The sequence below is a fragment of the Crocuta crocuta genome, unplaced genomic scaffold (assembly GCF_008692635.1).
Source record: "Crocuta crocuta isolate KB4526 unplaced genomic scaffold, BGI_CrCroc_1.0 scaffold613, whole genome shotgun sequence".
NCBI lineage: Eukaryota > Metazoa > Chordata > Mammalia > Carnivora > Hyaenidae > Crocuta > Crocuta crocuta.
Window position 1 is genome coordinate 1,326,443 of NW_027528880.1, and position 26,753 is coordinate 1,353,195.

General features: G+C 47.2%; 1 protein-coding gene across 2 annotated transcripts; it reads left to right on the forward strand.

The window, feature by feature from the left end:
* Positions 1 to 133: 133 nt before the first annotated feature.
* Positions 134 to 26,753, forward strand: DNAJC5 (DnaJ heat shock protein family (Hsp40) member C5). 2 transcript variants are annotated; one of them, XR_013333355.1, is made up of 6 exons: positions 134 to 153; positions 24,077 to 24,194; positions 24,964 to 25,177; positions 25,794 to 25,965; positions 26,049 to 26,122; positions 26,429 to 26,514. XR_013333355.1 is itself a non-coding variant. In XM_077756874.1 (5 exons), the coding sequence occupies exons 2-5, from the start codon at positions 24,088 to 24,090 to the stop codon at positions 26,530 to 26,532; spliced, it is 597 nt and encodes a 198-aa protein (XP_077613000.1). In that variant the 5' UTR covers positions 135 to 153; positions 24,077 to 24,087; the 3' UTR covers positions 26,533 to 26,753. The 2 variants fall into 2 exon arrangements, 1 of the variants encoding a protein (XP_077613000.1); XM_077756874.1 differs by lacking the exon at positions 26,049 to 26,122 and having other exon boundaries at positions 135 to 153; positions 26,429 to 26,753.

The window sequence follows — 26,753 nt, forward strand, 5'->3', positions numbered from 1 at the left end:
CCAGCCAGCGGCCCCGGCCCCGCGCGCGCCCTCGCCGGGGGCCACGCGAGGGGTCTGTGCCCGCCGAGCGGCGCCAGGGTACCGCCGCATGTCCGCGGTGGCGTCGGGGACGACCGCGCAGCGTCTCTCGGGGCAGCCGGCGCTCAGATGTGGGTGGGTAGGTGGGGCCGCAGTCCCGTGGGGGCTCCTGGGTTGCGCGGCGCTTCGTCAGTCCGTCTCCTCCTGCCGGATCGCGGGCAGCGCGCGGCCATTCTCCGCCCCCACTGTCCCCATGACTGACCTGACCTGAGGGTCTTTTCCTTCCCGGGGGGGTGGAGGATGCTAAGATGGTTGAGAACCGACGGTCCCCGGGGCATCATATCTACAGCTCCGGGAATTGAAAGGTGTTCCTGAGGTGCTCTAAGTTAATCTTTTAGGTTGAAACCTTTTGGTTTGTTAAAAAACATGTTTTTTTAAATCACTTTTACAAAGACATTATTTTACGAGGTGCTTCGTATTGTACTCTTGAGGAGACAGTATTAGGGACTCATCCATTCAGGTTCTAACTTGTCTGTTTTGAGCGCTGGATAAGAGCTCTTTCCTGTGCCCAAGAGACTGTTTCTCACAGTTCATTCGGTTGTGTCATACAGGAAAAGGAAGCAAAAGTTTCAATTTTATTTTGTTTTTTTCAGGTTTAGATCTGATAGGGGACATTTTAACTTGCTGGTCTTGGTCTAAAAATGCTATGTTTGAATGTCCTTACTTAGTTGTCTGTCTGAAAAAAAATCTTAATGACAAAAACAGCCACATTGCCCCAGCTATGGACATAGTTGACTAAAGGCAAAACTCTGGCCAGCGCGTCTAAGACTTTATGTTCATTTATTTGCTTCTTTCTTGTTAAATGTCAAGCTAAGTTTCAGGATGGAAATGAAATTAGAAGCCAGGATTTAAGGGCTTTGGGAAACTTTGTAATTGAGTGTGCACAATTCTCCTTTCCCCTGTGTCAGGGTTCTGGGACTCAGGGCAGCTCCGGGTGGCACGTGGCCAAACCAAGAGCTATAGGAGCTGGTTCTGGCTGGCCGACTGTGTGGCTGACCTGTGTGTGTGGTACAGATGGCCTTGTCCCCCACCGCTCGACGTGCTTGCTCATTGTCGACCCGTGTAGGACTCTGAGGGAGATGTGTATTGTGCGACCCCCGGAGCCCAGCCCCCTTGGTCCTGATCTAAGCAGAGCAGCACCTAGGGGTTGTGTGGTGAGCAGACATTCGGGCGTGTGGTGGAGACGGCCTCAATGGGGGACCGGCTCCTCGGCTGTGGAGCCAGTGTGGCCTCTGCAAGGGGACCCTTGCTGGGCCTCTCCCACGCCTCTGTGACCAGTCCCCTACCTCTGGCCCTCTGACTCACTCGTCCCCTGCCACAGCGGCCTTCTTGCCAGTTTCTTAGGTAAGTCATCTGCTGTGTCCTCCGGTCTGCCCAGAACACTCACTTCCTCACCCTCATGCCTTGGCGAGGCCAGACCCTCCCTGACTACCCTGCGTAGAACTTCACCTCGCCACCTTGTTTCCTGCCTCCCCTCTTTCCTTAGTTTTCTCCAGCACTTGTGTAATGTATTTATTATATTCAGTAATTTACTATGAGAGGAGATCCACAGGGAGGCTGTTTTGTGTAAAGAACTGTTGCCTGCACATAGTATGTCCCCAGGAAATGCTTGTTGAATGAATGATAGTGATGAGCTTAACAGTTCCTGTGCAGTACAGTGACTGTTGCCTGGAAGTCATCGTGGGCGAGGACTGAGCACATAGAGGTCCTCTGGCCAGCCACCTGCCCTTTGGGAAAGGACAGCCAGTGCTTGAGACCGCCCTGAGAATCTTTCTGCAACTTCTAGTTTAAGTTATTTCAAAATGAGAAGTATTTAAAGTCAGACGACCTGTAACTGATAATAATGTCTCTAGAAATTCTGTCTTTGGTTACTCCTCCCCCTCCCCCCAAACCCGCACATGCTGGTCTTAATACTTGGTGACATTTGTTGGTTAATTGGATTGAGAGGTAGTAATCGTTAGAAGAACTACATGAAGTGAGCCGAAGGCCTCAGCCTGAGTCTCATTGCTGGCATGCTGTGACAGAAGCAGGCTGAGTCCTGCTCTGTGCCTAAATGGCTCTGGAGCCCTTCACCTCAGGCCCCTGTTAACTCAGAATAAGTGCATTTTCTGTGCATTTTAAAGGTTGGTTCTGTTAATTAAGGTGGTCTACGTTTTGGCCATTTTGTCCTTGAGTTCTTCTGCAGAGGTGGCACTGCACTCACTTGCGAGCCACCCCGCAGTCCTTGCTCATTCTCAGAACTTGAATTTAGGCCTTTTGTCCTGGTTCCTGTAGCAACCACCTGCCTGACGCCACCGCGCAGAATCCCCTAACAGGCTGCTGGATGGTGCATGTTTAGAGCTTGAATGTGAGGTGACACATTGGTCCTGGGGGGTAGTGGATTCTCACCAGGTGTTTGTTAAATAAATGACTGAATTGCAATGGAGCTAGGCAGTTGTGATAAGATAGAGTTTTATCTAAGATGGGAGTTTGCTTCCAAGGGAATAAAATGAGCATGATAAACCCAATGAAATCACCCTCGAAACATCCCTTCGCTTCCTACGAAGCACTCTGTGAGAGATTTGGAGTATGGAATGCTGTCGGCAAACAGTGTCTCAGTCAATGTTGGCAGCCTGTTTTCCAGTAAAGAGACGGCCCCCTGTGTCTTCTGGGGATTGGCATCCAGCTTGGTGACTAGGCCTTTGCACAAGCGGAGAGGAGGCTTTTTACTCTTGGTGGTGCCCTCGTGAGTGTCTAGGTCCTCTGTGAATAGTGGTTGAAACTACGGTGTTCCTGTAATGAGGCTTACTCTTCCGTTCTGATTGGGTAGTTAGATCTCAGCATTCTTGGGCTGCAGACATCCCTCCTGTGGGTCAGCAGAATCTGCGCTAGACTTTCTTCCTGAAAAGGACAAGACAGGGCTCTTCCCTAAAGTGGGGGCCATGGTACCTGCCTTGCCTGCCTGTTTGGAGAGTATGGAGGATGATAAATAAAAGGTGTCTCATCAAGCTGTATCCTAAATATAAGTGACAAAGATGCTGAAAAATGGTCATAGTACTATTTTATGAAAACGCTACCCCTAATCTAAGACAGGGAGCTACTGCACCTGTACCATCGTGATACCAGGGCCAGCCCTCAAATAATGACATCCCTGAAGGGGATTAGCAGCTAGTCTGTCATCAGTAGCTTGGGAAGATTTAAGGATTAGATTACCAAACAACCTGTAGTTTAGATTCTGTTGTTCCTCACTGTTTGCAGGAGTCTTGTTGAGTGCCTTCTATGCTTGTGAGCCTCCTTGGAGCTGAGACTGCAGAGATGGAGTCCAGCACCTCACTCTCTAAACAGGGACGTGCCTGAGGGCACCAGATGTGTGATGTCCCTGAAAATGCCATCTCAATTGGTTTTCTTTTTTTTTTTTANAGCCACCCAGGCGCCCCTCAATTGGTTTTCTTTTTATGGAATGATCCGTATGCACTAAAAGTTCACTTCATTCTAAAATTATTCTGTGTTCGTGTATCTACATAAATGGGTTTTATAATTTTTTTGTTTTAAATGTTTATTTATTTTTGAGAGAGAATACGTGTGCTCGAGCATGGAAGGGGCGGAGAGAGGGAGACACAGAATCCCAAGCAGGCTCCATGAGGCAGGGCTCAAACACTTGAGGCAGGGCTTGAACCCATGAACCATGAGACCGTGACCTGAGCTGAAACTGAGAGTCAGAAGCTCAGTGGTCTGAGCCACCCAAGTGCCCCTACCAAAAAAAAAAATTTAAATTTGTTTATTTATTTTGAGAGAGAGGGAGCATGCACAAGCAGGGGGGGGACGGAGAGGAGAGACAGAATCCTAAGCAGGCTCAGCACCTTCAGCACAGAGCCTGATTGCAGGGCTTGAACTCACAAACTGCAAGATCATGACCTGGGCCGAGATCAAGAGTTGGACACTTAACCGGTTGTGCCACCCAGGTGCCCCTAAAAATAGTTTTAAAAACTTAGTTCTGGGGGCACCTAGATAGCTCAGTTGGTTAAGCGTCCAACTCTTGATCTCAGCTCCAGTAATGATCTTATGGTTCATGGGTTGAGTCCCACTTCAGGCTTTATGCTGACAGTGCAGAGGCTGCTTGAGATAGTCCCTCTGCCTCATTCTCTGCCCCTCTCCAACTCTCTTGTTCTCTAAAAATAAATAAATAAATAAATAAATAAATAAATAAATAAATAAATAAATAAATAAAACTTTAAAAAAACAAACTTAGTTCTGTGGCAGAAACCCAACTAATATTTTTAAATTCTGTGATGTGACTGATCAGTCAATATTCCTTTAATATGTGAGTGTGAGTGAACCTTGTTTGTCTTCATGGGCTATTTGTAATTTTATTATCCTTTTAATTTTTCTACACTGAACGTGTATCAGCAGCAAATACAGTGGTTTACAAGAGGAAATGTACAGTCATTTGCTGTCTCCATTGCTGTGTTCTGAGGAATTCTGTGCCAGTTGGTTTTAAAATTGTAGTCCTNAGAGCGCTCTGCCCTGTCCTTCTGTTGTTGTCACTGGGTGGAGTAGGCGTGTGGTGCAGTGAAACCAACCGGACCCAGATCTCCTGTTGTCTTGTAACCTTGGGTCGGTTCAAGGGTTGGGGCCCCCGGACCATGGGTCTCCGTCAGAAGCCCCAGTAGAGCAGAGACGAGGGCACTGGGCAGGAGGGGCTGGGCTCTGCAGAACGAGCTCGTGTCACTGTCTCGCTGCTCTTCCCCCTTTTATGATTGGAAGGGATTAGCAGCGTAGCAAATGTGTGGTTCCTACCTAGGCCCTCCCATTCCGTTTTTCTTATTAACTAGGAGGGCCTTTTGTGAGAGGGTTTCTCTAAGATAAATAAAGAAATATTTCTATGTCGGACAGTACAGACTTTGTAACTTTTGCGGTAGGTTACAAAGTTCATATTCTCTGTGGCAATGTGTGTCTGTTGTCTTCACTCACATGGGATTTTAACATTTTGTATTTTGGTGCTCATTTAGCTACTGCTATAGGGTTTGACAAGAAAAATCAGTATTTTGGTGTTTTTATTTTTGTTTTTTGGCCAGTTGCAATATATTTTGCTGTGTTAAGAATTTAGCTATGGGGGCGCCTGGGTGGCTCAGTTGGTTAAACACCCGACTCTTGATTTTGGCTTAAGTCATGATCTCATGGTTTGTGAGATCAACCCCCATGTAGGGCTCTTGCAAGGACAGTGCGGGACCTTTTTGGAATTCTTTCTCTCCCTCTTTCTCTGCCCCTCCTCTGCTCATGTTCTTTTTCTTTCAAAATAAATAAATATATTTTAAAAAAGAATTTAGTTATAAATAAAATGACTTTAGTTATACAAGAACTTTAAGGGGCACCCGGGTGGCTCAGTCAGTTAAGCGTCTGACTGTGGCTCAGGTCATGATCTCACAGTTCGTGGTTTCAAGCCCCTCGGGTTCTGTCTCTCTCAAAATTAAATAAATAAAACAGTAAAAACTTTAAAAGTACATGAAACCAATCCACATCTGTTTTTTAAGTTAAAAATAAGTTGTGTTCTAGGTAAAGATTTTTGCTGGATGGATTTATCTTAAACTTTGAATAATGAGGCTCCTGACACCTGAATCCAAAGTTCAGAATTTTTAAGTGTGATCCAGTGGTCCAGTTTTGTTTTGAGATGAAACTAGGAAGTCTACAGTTTAAGAATGACAGTTGTCTATGAAGTATTTCTTAACTTGTCCAAGCAGAGTCGCCCCCTGTTTAAAACAGTATGTTTTCTCATGGAAGGCACTTAGAGGATCCCTCCTCTTCCCACCCCCCCTCCAGTAGCAAACTCTCTCAAACGGTTCTAACTGCTTCTGGGAAGAGGCCAGTTTACATAATGTGCATCAGCCGTAATTCCCAAGACAGCCTTGCATCATAGCTATTATCCAATTTTATAGATGAGGAAATTGACAGTTACATACTTTCTCTAGTATAAAGGTGTGGTATTGAAAAGAATGAGAACGAATAACACCATCACGTTAGAATGACAACACACAGAATTGCCCGTGTTAAACACGGTTTCTGTTGGTGCTGTTCCCTGTTGCATCACGTCGCCTCTTTGGGTGATGGTCCTCCTGGTATGTGTATTCCCACCCTGGAGTCTCTGCCTCTCTGCTTCTTTCGTAAAAATGTATGCATGGGAAGGGTAACTGTAACATCCTCTGAGGGCCCTACCTTGACAGCCAGGTAGGTCAGTCGGTCCAGCCAGCTACCAACATCATCTTGTCCTCACTGAGGTCAGTGGATTGCAGTGCAAACAGGTATTGATGGCATGGGCTTACTCTTGACCATGTTGTAGTGTCTATGATTTGTACCTTTTCCTTGAGGCATATTTATGTATTTGTTATTTTTTAAAGGTCATTTTCTCTTTCAGTTTTAAATTTTATTTATTTATTTATTTTTGAGAGAGAGAGGCTGCACATGAGGGAGGAGGGGCAGAGAGAGGGAGACACAGAATCTGAAGCAGCTCCAGGCTCTGAGCTGTCAGCACAGAGCCCCATGCAGGGCTCCAACCCACGAACCACAAGATCGTGACCTGAGCCGAAGTCAGATGCTTAACTAACTGAGCCACCCTGGTGCCCTTCGCTTTTTTTTTAAAGTTTATTTATTTATTTTTGAGAGCGAGAGAGAGGAAGAGAGAGAGAGCGTGCGCACGCGAACGAGCACCTGTGCATGGGGGAGGGGCAGAGAGGGAGGGAGAGAATCCCAAGCAGGCTCCGTGCCCTCAGCGCAGGGGCTCAGTCTCACGAACTGTGAGATCATGACCTGAGCTGAAATCAAGAGTCAGACACCCAATAGACTGAGCCCCCCAGGCGCCCCTGTGGCATATTTTTTAAACCGGTCACGGAGTCACAGCATGTTGTGAGGCAGATATGGGTAAGCCTGCCCATTCCTCAGACCTACATGCTGCCCCCTGGAATGGGCCTGTGGGCTTTGTCCTGGCCTCACTAACCCTAGAATGACCATCTAGCTGATGGACAGCTCACCCTGTCAATGGTGGTCAGGTGCAGAATGTGTTTCCATGAAAAGCAGACAGTTGTATACAAATTAGATGCTGAATTTTTAAAAGGCAAATCACAAGGCAAATTAATAATGTGTGGATTTTTTTTTAAAGTTTAAGATGTAAAAAAACAACAACCCTTTTACCTCTAAAACGTATGCAACAATAGCTCATGTCAGTGTGCGAGCTCAGAGTTGGGAACACTATAAGCAGCATGGCTCTCACCAGCGTTGTGAACTTCGTCAGTGTATGTTTGGGATTATTCTTGAATACCGTCAAGGGTTTTAATGTAGAACCTTATTCAGATGAGGCTTAATGTATAAAACAAATTACTTGTGCTTAGGATAGGAACAGATTCCTCCCATTCATGGAACAGTTACTGAGAATCGAAGCGCCTGGGGCTCAGTCAGTTAAGCATCTGCCTTCAGTTCAGGTCATAATCTCATGATTCGTGGGCTCGAGCCCTACATAGGCTCTGTGCTGATAGTGCGGGCCTGCTTGGGAGTCTCTCCTCTCTCTCTGCCCCTCCCCTGCTTGTGCTCATTCTCTGAAAATAAATACACTTTTTCAAAAATTTTTTAAAAAAGTTACTGAGAATTGGGAGTCAGACTTGCATTTGGATGACAACCACACTGGCCTCTGGTAGAGTGACCTGAGTGGATGACTTGTTGCTTCTGAGCCTCAGTCTTCTCATCTGTAGATTGGAGATCATAATAGTAATAACTGGTATTTATTGTGTACCAGGAACTGTTGTAAGCACCCAAGCTGGCACACAGACATACGACACTAGACTGTTTCCATTCCCATTGGACAGAGGTGACGTGGGGATGTTTAAGAAGTTGCCCGGGTTACTGAGCTCGTGAGTAGCTGAGCCAGGCTTCAGCCCAGGCAGGTGACTGTGACTTCAGAGCTGCCCTCACACCACCCAGTGGACCAGGTGCCTGTCAAACAGACTTCTTAGAAGCATCCGGTGGTGTCGAGGGCACGTGTGCCCCTCAGTGCCTGCAGTGGTAAGTCCTCCCTAAATTGTAGCTGCCACGCTGGTCCAGCTACGGCCGTGATCCCGTGATCCCGAGTTCTGTCACAGTTGTACCCACCTTCTGTTTGGAGGTGATGCTGCCTCTGACATCAGGCATCTCTTACAGTTGACTTATCAGCAGTGTGTGCTTGTTTTCATTCTAGAGTCGATGGGATAGTTTGATTCTGATCATGGCTGCAGGAAGGGGTCACTCTGAAGCCACGTCCATCTTCATCGGAGGCTGGCCATCTCTGCAGGGGACTTCACATTGGGCAGTAGGCATCTCCGTGCAGGGGAGTCATGCCATTTCCAGCAGGTGCATCTGGGGGTGTGTTCCTCTTGGAGACACAGAAGATACTCAGCCTTGTCTGTCACGTTTTCTGAACTCTTACCACTGGGCTTTAGAAAACTCTTCCTGGTAGACATTCAGGAGAGTCTCTTTCTGCCATGATACAGTGTAGCTCCCTGTTCTCCTGCTCTGCCTGCTGACCCTCCGGCCCCATCTGCAGAGAGGCTGGTGCCTACCTAGGTTGAAAAGTACCTGTGACTTTAATACCCTGAGATTTTAGGTGTTGTGAGGCTGAAACACCAACTACCAAAAATCCCTAATGCTCATTACTTCATGAGAAATACTTTGTCTTCCACTGTCTAGTTTTATGTTTAGATTTGGGAATATATTAAGGTTTTGTGGAATGTTTGGTCCTAGTAATGGTTCTGCCCTGGTCTTCCTCCGGCACGGTGCGCAGTTGGCCCCAGTGCTGAGAACGGAAATGTCACTTGTACTTGCTGCTCGTGTTCTGGGTGCAGGGGTTCTAGCTTGCTTTAGGCTCCCTTTATACAGAGGAATTAGAAACTGTTAGTGTCGTGCTGGTGTCATATTCCTGGGCCTTATTTTGTGTCACCCAGATTCATTTCCCTGCTGTTTGCACATCAGAGGATGGGAGGGCAGGATGGGAGGGCAAGGTCAAAGTGGTGGGCACCTGGAAGGGGCATGGTAGGCGTTGGTTAGAGGGCACATTCCCAGATTGATTCACAGGTATCCTCCTTTCTGATGAATAAAGTTTTGAGAATGTTCAGGTTTTTAATTCATTCATGCATTCATTCATTTTAGTGTCCTCATAGTTAAACATATTTTTTGTGATTCTGCTCAACTTCTGATCTCTCCTTTTCCTTCTAACTTCTATCCTAAGCATCACTTAACTAAGAAAATCCTTAACTTGGTTTCTGGACATAGTCACTGCTGATAAAATTATATCAACAAACATTGACTGAATGTTCTGCCTGGACCTGGAGCAGTTGCTCAGTTTATAGCTTAGAAGGGCTTCAGGGTGCTGGGTTTGTTCTTGTGTTCTGGCGGCCGTCACACCTTCTTCTTACAGGAATAGTTTTACACTTTGGGAAACCCAAGATTCTGTGCAAGGCTGTGGCCCTAGGTTGAGTCGTTTCTGTTCTTCCTCAGGTATTTGCTGCAGTCTGCAGCCGCCGGTCTTCCCTCCTGTGTTGTAAATCGGGAGAGCAGAAGGCCCACTCTCTTCAGTACTGGAGTTCATGGACACTGTCTCTGTGACCAAGGATAGTGCCCGTTACGTGGAAAGTGCTATTCTTCCCATGCCTCAGGTTAGGGCCCATTGCTTCTCTTATGCTCTGATGATTGATGGGGAGGTCATCCTTAAAGAAGTGACTCATTTTACTGTTTTTATTTCCTTTGTTTTAAGGCTCAGCATCATTGTTGCTTTGTATTCTTCAAATCTTCTGTGGAGTTCCAATATTTCCAGTGATTTCAGGAATTCTGTACATTTGAAAATTTATTTTCGGGGGCACCTGGGTGGCTCAGTCGGTTGAGTGTTTGACTTCGGCTCAGGTCATGATCTCACAGTTCATGGGTTCAAGCTCCATGTCAGGCTCTGCGCGGATACCTTGCTCAGAGCCTGGAGTCTGCTTCGGATTCTGTGTCTCCTTCGCTCTCTGCCCCTCTCCTGCTTGCGCTCGGTCTCGCTCTGTCAAAAATAAACAAACGTTTAAAAAATTTTTTAATGAAAAAGAAATTTATTTTTCATATTTTTATTTTTTAGTAGGCTCAATGCCCAACATGGGGCTCAAACTCATGACCCTGAGTTCAGGAGTTGCTCACTCTACGACTGAGCCAGCCAGGTGCCCCCATTTGAAATTCATTTTAGTTAGGAATAAATAGAAGACCGTAACATTTGGCATCATTTTTTTGTGTATTTTCCACATTTGTTGACTCTTGCTTAGAATTTTTTCAAATATATAAGTGGAGTTAATTGGTGTGTTTATTCCTTTTGTAGTGTATTGATTTTTTTTTTTTCTTTCAGAATAGATAACAGATTCAGAGTTAGATCTGAAGATCATCAACTTTCTGAGCCTCTCCCCTGTGTCCTGAGTCTGTCCCAGCACTGGTAATGCTGCCCACCCGCCCCCACTCCCAAAGGCGAGGCAGGTGCTTTAGATCCTCCTGCTTCTTGAATGTTCTTTGGTACTAGATTATCACCAGGTTCATCACAGATCTTAGATGAAAATTCCTGGTCTTTGGGACACCAATTGTATTTCATTTTTTGGTATTTTTATTTTTAGCAGTGTTTCCTTCTGTGGGGTTAGGTGCAGAGCCCATGGGGCAGGGCGGCAGTGCCCCTCCCAGACCGCGCCCTCTTCCTCCCCAGAGAAGTGTGACTGCCTGGCTCATCGCTCTCCTGCTGTGCCGGGTATTCTGCCCTTGTTTCCCAGCTCATCACTTAATGACCAAAGTGCCTGTACTTTGGTCTTGACTCCATGCAGCAGCAGCTCTGTCCACTGTCCCAGTGTATCTGTCACTCAGTAATCCCTGTGCACTTATTTCTGTGTCTTTGTTCTGCTCCATCAGCGACCTCTCCTTAACTTGAGGCTGTCAGCGTTTCTTCCTTCCTTTCCCTTCTCATTTTCCTCCAACCTTTGTCCTCGGTTTACCTTCTGCTGTCAAGGCAGAGAAACTTACATTGTGTTTTGTAACCAAAGTTTCTTGTCTGTAAGTTTATCGTTGAAATCCATGGAATGGTTATATTTCCGTCAATGAAAACAATGTTTATTTTAGAGCCAGGGTCCTGTTCTCTGATTACGTTTTCTTTCTAGAGCAGGATCCCTCTCCTCTCAGGGTTGCAAACGGGCTTCCCCCACCCCCCTCACTATTAACATTTTTCTTGGCTTCTGTATTTTCAGATTCCCTTCATATGGTGTATGCGCACTTTGTCCTCCTGCCCCAGGCCAGACAGTGGCTCTCAAGGCTGCCTGTCAAGCCGCATTTCCTCTCTGACCCAGAGTGTGTAGGGAGGCTGGGGAGTGATGCGTGTCTCGCAGCAGTGCTGCCAGAGACCGTGAGAATGGAGCCCTTGGGTGGCCTTCACGCTGCTTCGGGTCTGTGCTGAAAGACACCGCACCAGCACTGCATAAAGCGTGGGCTTGGTGGGCACGTGACACGAACAGAGGTGTGGCTCCGGGGTTGTGATTGCCTTTAAAACCCTCCTTGTCTTCATACCAGTGCTTGTATTAAAACAGATGTTTTCGGGAGCATTATCTAATGATGTGTCTAGGAATACCAAAGAATTTACAGCTTCTGTACAGTGTTTGAGACTGTTGAGATAGTTCTGGAGGGTTTTGAATGAAGAATGCTGAGAGCGGAACAAAATAGCCCCCAAGTAGACCTCACGTACACAGTTGTGTAACACGCTAGAGGCTCCTGCAGGTCTCTGGGAAAGACCGGCCGTCCAGAGGGGTGGGGGCGGCCCTGGGACTTGGGACTCTGGGTGTGACCAAGACCTTTGAAGTTGGCCTTTGTCGCCTGGCCACGTTAACTCCAGATAAGCAGATCCCCTGTGGGTGACAAATCTTTAGAAGAAAATATAGGAGACTTGACTTTTGGCCTTGGGGTTGAGATGGACTTTCGAACATTAGTAAAAATAGATCATCATTTTGCAAAGATTTGATACATTCAGTTACATAAAAATTAAGAACCTGTGAGATCAGTTGCACAACAGGGCAGGAGTTAATAGTCCTGAAGGCTGAAAAATGAGTAAGATGGTAAATTTCATGGTTTTTACCACAGTAGAAAAATGTAAGAGGGGCACCTGGCTCAGTTAGTTAAGCGTCAGACTCTTGGTTTCAGCTCAGGTCATGATCTTGAGGTTCATGAGTTCAAGTCCCATGTTAGGTTTTGCCTGCTTGGAATTCTCTCCCCCTCTCTCTCCCCCTCCCTTGCTTGTTCTCTCTCTCTCTCCCAAAAGAAATAAATAAACAAAACTTTTTTTTTTTTAAATGTAAGCGTTTGTGTTCATCAAAAGACATGGTAGTAAGTGAAAAGGAACTAGGAACTAAGAGACTTTGTAGCATTTATAACCAATAAAGGACTGGTGTGCTGGAGGCTTATGACTCCTGTGGCCCATGGGGCACTGTGCAGCCACCCCGCTAGCGGGCCGACCCCAAACACTGCCCACTTGGTGGTCTGCACCGAGAGAAGCACTATTCTGCCCGGTAGTTGGGTACAAACTGGGAGGCTTGGCAGTGCCCATCACTGTTGCAGGGGGTGACGGGGGAGGGGGGGTTGCTGATTGGTGCCATGTCGTGGTAGCAATTAGGTAGTGCCCCGACAAAGAGACTGCCAGTTCTCTGGAGCCGAAAGTTCCCTTTCCAGGTGTACGCCCAGCAGCTCTTCCTAAACGGTTTGCGGTGAAGGACCAGATTTTCTTTCATCGCCAGCCAGTCTGTCAAAGACTGATGATACTTTTGTAAACTACAATGAAAGTGACTAACTAGAAAAATAAATTACAAACAAAACGTAGAATACAAACCCAGATTTTTTCTTCTCTTTTATTTTTTAAATGAACATTGTAAAATCAACCTTTTTTAAATATTCTCTGAGGTTTTTAAAAAATTTTTTTGTTTTTATTTATTTTTGATAGAGCATGAGCAGGGGAGGGCCAGAGAGAGTGAGAGACACAGAATCTGAAGCAGGCTTCAGACTCTGAGCTATTAGGACAGAGCCCGGTGTGGGGCTTGAACCCACAAACTGTGAGATCATGACCAGAGCCAAAGTCAGACATTTAACCAACTGAGCCACCCAGGCACCCCAGTAATTTTCAGATTTTTAATTTGAAGAATAGGATTGTGGCATTAATCACTGTGCATTATAACACACACACACACACACACACACACACACACACACTGTTCTGTTTGTCAAATGTTACATAAAAATAAATAGAACAGAAATAGCTTTCCTTTGAAGATGTTTTCACATCTGCCCTCCCAGAGCTGGCACGTGCTGAGTTTCCCCTAGCAGTAGGTTGGATTCAGCAGCAGACCACGTGCCATGTGCCGAAACTGCATCTGGAAATGCAGAGGTCCCAGCACTCAGCTCTTTTCCCTGAAGGTTGTTGAGTCTCTAAGGAGCGGAGACCTGGCCCATCAGATCAGGGATTTTTGTCTCTTCGTTTTGTTCACTGATAAATCCCCAGCTTTGAGAACAGAGCACGGCATGTAGCTCGTGCTCCATGAACATGAGCTGAACAAGGGAGCAACACAAGCACATGCCCAAGGCCCAGGACGGCACCACAGAACGTGGCGGGCTCCGCTGTGTGTCCTTGGAGCAGTGGCCAGGAATGGATGTGTCCCCAGGGCTCAGGGGTCCAAGTAGGATCTCTCCACAGAGAAGGGAGCAGGGCATTCATGACAGCCCCAGGTGGTGGTTGTGCGGCAGTAGCTCTGGGTCTGCCAGTCAAGCCTCGAGGCCCAGTGGGCACGGTGGTGGGAAGATGCTGGTCGTGGGCAGGGCCTGTGTCCAAAAGCAACTTGAAGGGCAGGCCGGGGAGCTGGGATTTGATGCTGGAGCCCTTGGGGTGTCAGGGGTACAGAGCTGTGCATCACAGACTCCCCCTTGCAACAGTGGGGGAAGGCAGACCATGTGTCTTCCAGGAAAGCCTCCCTCTTGACCAGATTTCTGCCTCTGTGCCTGGTGATCTCTGACCACTTTAGAGCTCATTGTTTCCTGTTTGTGTGAGTGTACCTTCTTGTCTGCCCAGTCCTTTGTCCCTTTTAGCAGTACAAACCAGGGTGAGCTACAGATTTGTAAAATATGTCCCTTTGTGTGTTTTCAAGGGCATGATGTTACTAAAAAAGATCCAGCCTAAAGATGTGGTTTAATCCTCCTGGAGTGAAGACTGGGAGCAGACTTCTGGTGGCAGTTCATACATTACAGCAAGTGTAGTTCCCGTAGGCGTGGCTGCTCTCCGATCTTGAGGGTGCGTCTCAGGAATGCCTTGACATTAATTAGGACAGGTTTAGGGGAAACCAGATGGTGCAGTGATGCTTTCAGACAGCAAGCAGTAAGTTCCCATGTCATCGCCCTAAGGAAATAGACATCTGAAAGGGTTGGACGCAGTTGAAGACGGTTCACCCAGTCAGCACACCTGAGATGTCCTGGATCTCAAGGCTGGTGATGGAGACTACCTGAGCTTCCCCATGACTCTTCCATGGGGTCTGCTCATGGCATTGAGCATGGGGCTACCTGCCTGCTCGAAGTGTTTGTTTCTTCTTATCATTAACGTGTACCTTCTCTTTATAGAAAATAAGGAAAATAAAGTATTAAGACAATAACTTTGTTCAAAAGTTGAATTTTTTTTAATGTTTTATTTCTGAGAGAGAGAAACAGCGTGAGCAGGGGAGGGTCAGAGAGAGAGGGAGAAACAGAATCCAAAGGAGCTCCAGGCTCTGAGTTAGCTGTCAGCACAGAGCCCGACGCGGGGCTCAGACCCACAAACTGTGTGATCATGACCTGAGCCAAAGTCAGACGCTCAACCGACTGAGCCACCCAGGTGCCCCAGAATTTAATGATTTAAAAAAACCCACGAGGAGTTCCTGGATGCCTCAGTTGGTTAAGCATTCGACTCTTAATTTTGACTCAGATCATGTTCTCATGACTTATGGCTCATGAGATCAAGTCCCACGTCAGGCTCCGGGCTAATGATGTGGAGCCTGCTTGGGATTCTTTCTCTCCTTCTTTCTCCTGCCTCACCTCCCCACAGATTCTCTCTTTCAGAATAAATAAATATACTTTTAAAAAAGTAACCCACAAAACTTCATTATTTCCTTTTCCCCTTAACTGTTCTCTTTTATTTGACCTTTCTGTTTGCCAATACCTTCCTGATGCATTTCCCAATATCACCTACACTAAGTGAAATAGAGTCCTTTCATTTACAGTTTGTGTTTTAGTTATGAGACTGTTCCAGCTGAACATGCAACTTTTAAGAGTGCATATTGCCTGGCAATGTTTTGTTTCTAACCAGAACGTGAACTTTGGAAACCTGTGCGAAGTGGTGTACAAATTTAAATTTAATAGTTTTTGTGCTTGGAAAGCATCTATTTCATCTTCTGACTCAAAATATAATATACCAATTAGAGTAATAGTCATGGCAGCTACTTTTTTTTTTCCCTAAAGGGCCAGACAGTATTTTTAGGGTGTGTGTGTATACAGTCTGTGTTGAGAGCAGCCATAGACATGGTAGATATGTGGGGGTGTGACTGTGTCCAAGTGAGAGTCTGTTTGTAAAAGACAGGCAGCCTGTTCTAGATGACCGGAGAGTTTTATGTCTCATTTTGATTTTCTTAGGTAATTTGCTTTGGGAACAAATAGCCTTACAACAGCTACTTTTCTAAACGCAGGTGAAGTTGACATACAGTGAAATCCATCGATCTTAGTAAATTTCAGTGAGTTTGGTGTATGCATACAATTAATTTATAAAGTATTTCTCTCATCCTGGAAGTTCCCCTTCACCGCCCACAATTACTTTTCCTGGTTTATGTCACAATAGATTGTTTTTTTGTATTCTTAATCTTTTTGTAAATGGAATATTTTGTATCTAGCTTGTCTTACATAATGTGTTTGAGATGTATTTTTTTAAATTTTTATCTCTTAGTGTTTTTTTAAATCTTTATTTATTTTTGAGAGTGAGACAGAGAGAGACAAAGTGTAAGCGGGGTAGAGGCAGACACAGAATCGAAACAGGCTTCAGGCTCCGAGGTGTCAGCACAGAGCCCGACGCAGGGCAGGGCTCAAACCCACGAACCATGAGATCATGAGCTGAGCCAAAGTTGGACACTTGACCGACTGAGCCCCCTAGGCTCCCCTAATATTCATTTCTGAGAGAGAGTGTGAGCCAGGGAGAGGCAGAGAGAGAGGAGACAGAGGATCTGAAGTAGGCTCTATGCTGACAGTCAGCAGAGAGTCTGCCATGGGGCTTGAACTCACGAATTGTGAGATCATGATCTGAGCTGGTCAGACACTTAACCAACTGAGCTACCCAAGCACCCCAAGGTTTATCTACTGTATTGCTTGTGTCATTATGTTACCTTTTTTTTTTTTTTTAAACTGATGAGTCATGTTAGGTATAGAATAGTCCTTTGTTGCTTTGTGTTCACTCTTCTTAGAGCTAATGTTGTAACATTTCACAGGCACTGGAGGAGCTCTGACATCAGGCAGCCCTGTACTCCTTTCCCGGGTGGGTCCTGTCTGTGACAGCTGACTTTATAAACTGTGAAAGTCAGGGTTGATGTTTTTTTGCTTTCACCACTCATATATATTTTTTAAAAACAGAAAGGAGGGGCGCCTGGGTGGCTCAGTCGGTTAAGCATCCGACATCGGCTCAGGTCATGATAGCCCCACATTGAGCTGCGCACTAACAGTGCGGAGCCTGCTTGGGATTCTCTCCCTCCCTCTCTCTCTGCCCCCCTCCAGTTGCTGTGCACACTTTCACTCTCTGTCTCTGCCTCAAAATAAATAAACTTTAAAGACAAAAGAAAAAAAATATTTTACCTAGATACGTACCAAAGGCTCCATTCCTTCCTGAAAGTGCTAGTTTCTGATATCGTTTACCTTCAGCCTAAGTAACTTTTTGGCATTTATTATTAGTTAAGTCTTTCTCTTGGTTTCTTTCCTTCTTTGTTTTTCTGAAAATGTCTTTATTTCACCTTTGTTTTGGAGGGTTGTTTTTTGCTGCAAATGGAATTCTGGTTGGACAGGTTTTCTGTTTCAGCCCTTTAAAGACGTGCTCCGCTGCCCCCTGGTTCCCATGATTTCTGATGAGAAGCACATAATTCAGATGGTTGTTCCTTATGTAATATGTCCATTTTCTCTGTTTACAAGATTTTCTCTTGATCTTTGGTTTGCAGTGCTTTGATTATAATCTGCCTAGCCATGATTTTCTTTATATTAATTGTATACCCTGCAGCCAGAATAATCTTAAAATATAAGCTGTTTCTGTTACCTGTTCCCATAAAACCGTATAATTGGGGACCTGTGTTCACTCTGATTTCGAGTGTCCTCCTTCACTAAACTCACTCCCCGCTCTCAGATTGTATTTCCTGTTTATCATAGTGTTACCAATGCCTGGCATGTGGAAGGGCTCAGTAAATATTTTTCAGACAAGTGATCATGGAGAATGATGAGTGCTGTATCTTGCGAGCAAAGTTACACACATTGATGCCCAGCAGGGCACATGCCAGGGCCTTTATCCCTCCGGTCTGGTGCTGCACTGCCCTTGTACCGTCACACCTAACGGTCGTAGTCCTGAGGAAGACTGGTGGGGCGGCACCCTCTTCAAGATCACTTACATTTGATGCAGTCAGTGGACCTTCCTCTTAGCATTGGAGAAACATGTGCAAAGTAGGAGGTCTTGTTTCTGTGTTCTTTGGTATGAAATATTATAAGGGTAGATGTTCCATATTACATGATAATTTACTTAAAATTCCAGATGGAAAAAAACCATAAAATATGTTGAGGATATGTGACTGGAGGGTCACACCTGAGCTGTGAAGGTCTCCAGTCAGATGCCTAGTGCTCTGGACGAGCCAAGCAGTGTCAGGGAGCCGGGGAGGCCTGACCGTGAAGTGCCCGGGCACAGCTCTCCCCACTGAGGGCGCTGTGCTCCCACCGGGCATCCTCAGATACAGCAGCCCCGGCATTTCTTTGCAGTAAGTAGCATTTATTTTCTGATTTTTGGATTTGTCTTCTGGTTTAAATATTCTCATTTGTCGTGTAGTACCTTTCCAGTTTCATTGCCAGAGAAAATCGTAAGTAAATCATTAACTGAAGTAAAAGCAATGAATGGACAAGGGATGACATTGATCTTTCTTGGATGGTTTCTGTTAAAAATGCCTTCACCTCATGGCTTTTCCAGCCATTTTTATGTGGACAAGAGAGTATTCTTGGTACTGTCTGGCCTCTAGTTGCTTCATTTTGCAACCAACTTCTTTGAATGTTTCCATCTTGACTGAAAATGTATATTCAGAACATTTCTTAAACTCACCTAAGTTTGTGCCTCCATCTTTGTTGTGTATTTGTGCAGGGTTACTTTTGAGGACTAAAATAGTGTGACAGTAAGTAAGCCTACACTTGTCCACGGCATATAAACACAAGGGACCGTCTGCAGGACCTGATTTCCCTTAAATAATTCACAGGAGAGCCATTATTTGACCTCTAGGGCAGGGGCTGCACCTGCTTCTGTAATTAAATCAGGTTTTATTGGAGCGTGTGACCATTCTTTCACACACTGTGTGCTTTCCTGCTTCAAAGGCAGAGCTAAAAATTGGGGGCTCAGTGATAAAGACTGGCCTACCAGACGGAAATGTCTACTATCTTGCCCTTTAAAACAAAAAGCCTGTTGACGCCTGCTCTAGAGTAAATAACCCTTCAAAGAATAACAGCGGAGTAAGTGGTAGGTTTTGTGCTGACTCTTTCGGTACCCAGCCTACTCCTTTGTGATGAGTGCTCAGCTTTGATACAGTTAAATTAAGCCTGAGCTGTCGGTCATTCCGTTATGATGTAAAGGAGGTGAGTTTCTAACTCTCATTGTTTGTGATGCCAGAAAACTGCAAAGGATTTGACATTGGATTGGGAATGAGTCCATGTTAGGATGTTTCATGGTTTTTGTGAAAGTTTGGGGTCAACTAGACCCTGGGTGACCGGAACCTTCTTCTGGGTGCCCTCCATCGGCTGTGGCCAAAACAGACAGACTCGCTCACAAAAGAACAGTTCTCTCTTTCTGCAGTACTGCGTGTTGGAGACTCACTGGTTGCAAGAGGGAAGTTAGCCCCTGGGGAGGAATCCAGACCCCTGGTTACAGGGGCATCGCTGGCCGGGGAGACTGGGCTTTTCAGTAGCCCTGACAGCCCAGCACCCCAAACGGGCCAAGTAAAGCTGTCCTGTAGGTGATTCATTAAAAAATACCTTCTAAGAAGGGCGGTCATGTATCCGGAAGCACTTTTAGAAGAGCTCTTGTGGCAGCTGATGTTCTGAGAATGACAACTTTGTAGATTTTATAAAAGTTATACATAACTTTATTAAAAGTTCAAACACTACAGAAAAGCATAGAGAAAAACATTAAAAAAACAAAACAAAACAAGCAAGTCATGGTATAGAAATGGATCAGTGCTGGGGCGCCTGGTTAGCTCAGTCTGTCAAGCGCTTGACTTCCGCTCAGGTCATGATCTCACAGTCCTTGGGTTCGAGCCCCACGTCGGGCTCTGTGCTGACAGCTCAGAGCCTGGAGCCTGTTTCAGATTCTGTGTCTCCCTCTCTCTCTGTCCCTCCCCCACTCACTCTCTGTCTCTGTCTCTCAAAATAAAGACATTTAAAAAAAAAAAAAGAAAGAAAAAATGGATCATTGCTGGGCACCTGGGTGTTTCAGTTGGTTGAGTGTCTGCCCAACTCTTGATTTCGGCTCAGGTCATGATCTCACAGTTTGTGGGACTGAGCCCTGTGTTGGGCTCTGCGTTGACAGCATGGAGGCTGCTTGGGATTCTCTCTCTGCTCCTCTCCCACTGTGCTCGCTCTCTTAAAATATATAAACATTAAAATAAAAAAAAAAATGGATGAATGTTACACAGCCAAGAAAATGTCTGTTAACCTCTGGTTCCTAGTTTTTTCCATAAACAACAAAACATTTACCTTCTAAAGATATTTGCATAGTCTTTTACATAAAAGCATTGTTTTACTTTTCCTTGAATTTGACATACAGAAAAATCAAGGTGATGGTAATGAAATTGCTGCTCCCTCAGTGCAGGCAGACCCCAGCCTTGTCTGCGGTGCTGTGTGCGCCCCTCTCCCCACCTGTCTCCTGTGTCGTCATGGTTTTGTGATGTTTGTATCCATCAGATTTGTTACCTCAGCTCTCCGAGCTCTTTGGTCTCGTTCTTGGGTTTCTGTGGGTTCAGCACCTGTCCATAGACCTGTTACCCCTGGTTTCCATTTTTGACTGCTGCCTATTGGTTTGTGTTTTCACTGGCTGGGTTTTTCAACAGGTCATTTTTTTCTAGAAGCTCCTTGTTCCATAAGCTCTCATGTCCATGTGGACATTAGTCTGTGCCTCTGTGGAGAGCTTGCCTGGTCATAGCATTATTGGGTCAGGATTGTTCAGATGTTGTCCCACTAACATTCCGATGCTGTGTGTTACAAACTTGTGCTACTGCAATTATGAGGGAGAAAGCTGCCAGTCACAAATGACTCGGGATGCTTAATAACTTAGTGTTTAGGGGCCCCTGGGTGGCTCAGTCAGTTTAGTGTCTGACTCTTGATTTCGGCTCAGGTCCTGATCTCCCAGATTGTGGGATTGAGTCCAATGTTGACAGAACAGAGCCTGCTTGGGATTCTCTTTCTCTGCCCCTCCTCCCCTGCTTGCTCACGCATGCTTGTGCCTTCAAGGAAAGAAAGGAGGGAGGGAGGGAGGAAGGAAGACAAGTTTGGATATAGTTACTGGCAATCCACTGAAACTAAGAAAATTAATTTTAAATTATTCTATTGATCTTTCTTAAGATGGGTCTATCTAAGACTAGGAAATTTTGACATTCAGTGCAGTAGTATTGGTGATATCTGGCATACATACTGAGTTTTAAATCATAATTTAATCTCTTCCATCAGATTAAGTAGCTGACTGCTTCTAAATGTTGTAGGCATCCAGGCGTATCTCATATGGAGGGGATGGTCCCAGGCAAACAGCCATAAAACATCACAGTAGAGCCAGTCAGGTGAACTGCTTGGTTTCCCAGCATATATAAAAGTTCTGTTTACGCTAAGCCATTGGTTGGTAAGTGTGTAGCAGTAGCATTATGTGTAACAAATTTTTTAAAAGTACATACCTCAATTTTAAAATACCGTATTGCTAAAAATTGCTAGCCATCAGAGTCAGACTCATGGATCATCAGAGATCACTGTAACAAATATAATAACAAAAAGTTTGAAATATTGCACCAGTAAATGTGACACAGAAATGCAAAATGAGCAAATGCTGTGGGAAAGGAGACTTGCTTGATACAAGGTTGCCAAAAACCTTCAGTTTGCTTTAAGACACAGTACACCATGAAGGGGTATGCGTAGAGCTATTTTTTTTAATCAAATTTCTTTTCTTTTTAATGTTTTATTTATTTCTGAGAGAGAGAGAGAAACAGTGTGAGCAGGGGAGGGTCAGAGAGAGAGGGAGACACAGAATCTGAAGCAGGTTCCAGGCTCTGAGCTAGCTGTCAACACAGAGCCTGACGAGGGCCTTGAACCCATGAACCGTGAGACCATGACCTGAGCTGAAGTCAGATGCTTCACCGACTGAGCCACCCAGGCGCCTCAGCCTAGAGCTATTTTTGAAGAGTAGACCAAAAAATAAAATAAAATAAAGAGTAGACAGAAAGTATTACTTATTGATTTTTTCTATGGGTGGGGTTTAGAAGCCAACTATTTAATAGGGTTTGGGCACCTGAGAATAAAAGAAATTATGTAGCGGGCCAGTAGTTGGGTTTGACAGTGCTGTGGTACTTCTGTTGTAGACTAGCTAGGCAAGGTACTTAGTACTGGCTAGTACTTAGTTGCTTAAAACATGCTGCTTAATCAGCATCAATAAAGATGCCTGCTCCTGACTGAAGACCTCTTGGCTCTTTGCTAACCTGGTCTAGTGAGGTCTACAGATGAAGAAGGAGACTCAGAGCACTGCAGTGACTTGCCTACAGTCACACAGCTAGAAACTTTCAGAACTAGGCTTAGAACCCTTACATCCTGATTCCAAAGCCCGTGATCTCTCTCTTGTCAGTGAGACTTGTTTTACTTTCCGTCCTTAGCAACACACCGTCATCCCTTAGGCCTGGAGGAGAGGTGGTTTAACTGGTGTCCTTAGGTCAAGGGGTGACGCCCTTGGGTTTGAGTTCATATCCTGACTTGACGGATCTGTAGTTCTGTCTCCACATCTGTGATATCACTGCCATAGCGCCTGCCTGGGGAGGGGAGGGGAAGCCTGACCCCCGGGGGCTGCCACACTCCAGGAAGCCAGTCCGGTGGGTGCTGCAGGTGGCCACTGGAGGGAGTCCAGGGACCTGGCACATTGTGGCCACCCACCCCTGCACCCTTCTCCTGTCTGTCATGAGCAGTAACTGTTGCAATGGATGTGGTAATTATGTGCCCGCAGGAGTGTGGGGGTGTGGGAGCAACCGTTGTGTCTCCCGCCGTCACGTCTGCCACAGGCCCAGATGACACCACTCTTCTATCCCAGGTTCCTCATTCTGTTGAAGTGTGGCTTCAGATCGTTGTTTCATTTAGGAGGCAGGAGCAGTACTTTTCCCAGACTCTTACATTATGTATTCTTTATTATCTATTAATGTTTATTTTTGAGAGAGAAAGTTTATTTTGTTTACTTATTTTTAGAGAGTGAGTTTATTTATTTTGTTTACTTATTTTTAGAGGGAGACAGCGCAAGTGGGAAAGGACAGAGAGAGGGAAAGAGAGAATCCCAAGCAGGCTCCACGTTGTCAGTGCAGAGCCCAGTGTGGGGCTTGAACTCATGAAACCATGAGATCAAGACCTGAGCTGAAACTAAGAGTTGGACGTTTAACCAGCTGAGCCACCCAGGTGCCCCACCCATATAAATTATTAAGTCAGTATTGAATTTAAACATTATGTCCATCCCTCGTTTTTCGGGTGGGTGACCTCAAGCCAGGAGCTACAGGCGTCTGATGGCGCTGGGCGCTGCCTAGGCCCGCCTTGCTCCCATCAAAGAGGCAGAGTAAGGAGATTGGAAGGCCCTCCCCTTTTTTTTAATGTTAGATATTTACTTTTTTTTTTTCCCCCCCTGAGAGAGAGAAACCGCGCGAGCAGGAGAGGGTCAGAAAGAGAGAGAGAGGGAGACACAGAATCTGAAACAGGCTTCAGGCTCTGAGCTGGCCGTCAGCACAGAGCCTGACGTGGGGCTCAAACCCATGAACCATGAGATCATGACCTGAGCTGAAGTCGGACGCTTAACCCACTGAGCCACCCAGGTGCCCCTAATGTTAGGTGTTTACTTTTAATTTTTTTAAACATTATTTTAAAAAATTTTTAATGTTTTATTTATTTCGGAGGCAGAGAGAGACAGCGTGAGCAGGGGAGGGTCAGAGAGAGAGGGAGACACAGAATCCGAAGCAGGTTCCAGGCTCCGAGCTGTCAGCACAGAGCCCGACGCGGGGCTCGAACCCACGAACCGCGAGGTCATGACCTGAGCCGAAGTTGGACGCTTAACAGGCTGAGCCACTCAGGCGCCCCGAGACAGTCTCTTCTTTTTATTGGAGTTCTTAGTCTAAAGAGTTCATTTCCCTTTTTCTTTTAGCTTTTTAGCTATGTTTTGTATTTCTTTATCTAGAGGTCGCTCTGGAGATTACAATGAACACACTTAATTTTGCATAGTCTCCTTGGTATGTCTGTGTTCTCACCCTTCACAAGCACAGTCGCCGACTTCGCCTCTGGCCCCGCTCCCCACGCTCCTTTATGTCAGTTGGAGGCGTTGTATCTGTGGACCTTCTGGCCCCCACTAGCAGTGCTGTGATGTTTTGCTTGGAACAGTCATCTGGATTAAAGTCCGTCTGCTCTGTGCTTGGAATCTATACTTTTTGATGTTTTCTTTGCGTTTTTCTTGTAGATTAGCCTACCATGGCAGACCAGAGACAGCGCTCACTCTCTACCTCTGGGGAATCACTCTACCATGTTCTGGGGCTGGACAAGAATGCAACCTCAGATGACATTAAAAAGTCCTATCGGTAAGAGGCCACACACTGGGAGGACCTCGTACCTCGTGTGGTTTGACCCGCATTTACCGAAACCAGTGTTTGTCCCTGGCTGACCCCATGTCTACCTGGCGATGGCCCCACTGCACCTCTGCGCGCACTGAGCTCCCCCTCAGCCTGCAGCTCTCAACTGATATTTTCTTGGCAACAAAAAAATAACACTTTGTGAATGATACAAACGGTATATATACCCTGGGGCGGCCAGGGTCCAGAGGGAAGCAGGTCTGAGCCTGCTCAGCAGACTGGGCTTTAGAATGCTGATTTGCTCCTCTCCACGCAGTGACCATAGTCTCCTCCCCGGAGGCTGCACTGAGTACGTTGTGAGAGGCAAACACCCTCACGCGTCTGTACTCACATAATCGTCTGTGTTCATGGGGTCATGAGCGCGTGGGAAACAGGCCCGTGTCGCGCCCCTGCTCATTACCGCTTCCTCGCGCACGTGAGCAGTTTGGCTGCTGGGTCACTAGAGGTCGGCAGTGGGGTTTGCCTTGGAGCTGTTGGAAGAGCCGTCCCTCACTCCCCGTGCCCTGCGATCTCTTCCTCAGGGTTAGCCCTCACCCCGGGACTCACTTCTCTGGGGCTGGCTCAGGGCCAGGTGGTTTGCAGAGATCTCTGCGGACTCTGGTGGTCTGGATTGCTGGAGAGGCGGAAAGCGCCATGGCGGTGGAGAGAGGTTTCCCCCAGTGGGCCCTGTAATGGATGACTGTGAAATAAGGGACAAAGAAATGGTTTTGATTTGCAGGAAACTTGCCTTGAAGTATCACCCTGACAAAAACCCTGATAACCCAGAGGCCGCAGACAAGTTCAAGGAGATCAACAACGCCCATGCCATCCTGACGGACGCCACAAAGAGAAATATCTACGACAAGTATGGGTCGCTGGGACTGTACGTGGCCGAGCAGTTTGGGGAGGAGAACGTGAACACCTACTTCGTGCTCTCCAGCTGGTGGGCCAAGGTGAGTGGGGCCGGCGGCCAGCGCCGCGCCCCGGCTGCGGCAGGAGGGCCCCGGGCCCTGCGGGGTTCCAGGCCATTTGGTCTGGGGGCCTGGCTCGGGGGCTGCAGTTCCCGGGTGTGGGGCAGTCTTTTCCCTCGTCNAGCCTGTGTGCAACAGGCCAGGAGCCCAGAGCCAGCCGACACCGAGCGGACGTTCTCTGACGAGTAAGTTCCCGCAGGGCAGGCCTCGCAGGGGAGCTTTCCCAGTGTGTTGCGGACGGATGTTTCTGTCGTCTGCAATCTGACTCGAAAAATTTTGACATTTCGTCTGTTCTATTTCTGAACACCTGTACTTTTCATTATTTGATTCAAAACCCATGTGCCCTGAAGGCCCCAGGGCGTGACTGGCCCTGGCCACTGGGCTCTGCAGTGCTGGCCAGTCAGCCCTCTTCGGCGCTCTTTGTAAACTCCCTTTCTGGAAGCTACAGAGCTCTGTCTCACGGAGTCCCCGCACCTCCGCCCGTGACGGGCATCTTGGCCTGGCACGCCCCCAGAGTGGTCTTGGAGCGGCCCGGGCCGGCCGCGGGGTGGGGGTCCCGGAGGCTGCATGGCCAGCGCCCTGTCGTCCGCCCGCGCAGGCGCTGTTTGTCGTATGCGGGCTCCTCACCTGCTGCTACTGCTGCTGCTGCCTCTGCTGCTGCTTCAACTGCTGCTGCGGGCGGTGCAAGCCCCGGGCCCCCGCGGGCGAGGACGCAGGCTTCTACGTGTCCCCCGAGGACCTGGAAGCACAGCTGCAGTCGGACGAGCGGGGTGAGTGCCCGCCGAGGGCCACTGAGCGGGGCGGGGCGGGCCGGGCTGGGCCCTGAGCCATGTCGACCTGTCTTGTCAAACAGGAGGGCACTGACTCGGTGCCGGAGTGTTTGTGGTGGTCGCTGGGACTGTTGAGGTGTGAACGTGGACACTTGAGGTAAAAGCAGACGCGCAGGGCTGTCCCACCCGCGATCTGAAGTGGCCGAAGTTCCGCGGGACCCAGCAGGTGGGGAGGGACCGAGGGCTGGCGGTGACCTGAGGCGACTGAGGAAGGCTGTGTTGGGTGGAGGTGCGCAGATAGCCTCTCCCCTCTGACCTGTGACCCCGGAGGAGTGGCCAGGCGACAGAGCGTAGTCACACAGGACAGTGTCCTTAGGGGCAACACGTGCGCTCAGGAGGCCCGGGAGGCCCGACGGCAAGGCTCCGCCCTCACACGATGAACACACATGTGCTTGCTTTTCAGAGGCTGCAGACACGCCGATTGTCATACAGCCAGCATCTGCCACAGAGACCACCCAGCTCACGGCTGACTCCCACCCCAGCTACCACACCGACGGGTTCAACTAAGTTCTGGAGCCGCTGTGATAGAGGATAGCTCAGCACCCGGCCACTTCACCCTTAGAATCATGAACTGTAGCCGCAGAGATGGGGAGGGAGCTGCTCTGGCCATGGAGGAAGGGCAGCCGCCAGCCCGCCGGGGCCCTTCCCACCTCTGTGCCCGCCCGCCCGTCGCCCCCCAACACGTGAAGTGCGTCGCATGCAGTATTTAAAGCAGTGTAGCTACGGTC

Excerpts from the sequence above, each read along its gene's own strand:
- DNAJC5 (XM_077756874.1), top strand. The coding sequence starts at position 24,088 with ATGGCAGACCAGAGACAGCGCTCACTCTCTACCTCTGGGGAATCACTC. Across the intron at positions 25,178-25,793 it reads TCTCCAGCTGGTGGGCCAAG|GCGCTGTTTGTCGTATGCGG; the intron begins GTGAGTGGGGCC and ends CCGCCCGCGCAG. Across the intron at positions 25,966-26,428 it reads GCTGCAGTCGGACGAGCGGG|AGGCTGCAGACACGCCGATT; the intron begins GTGAGTGCCCGC and ends CTTGCTTTTCAG.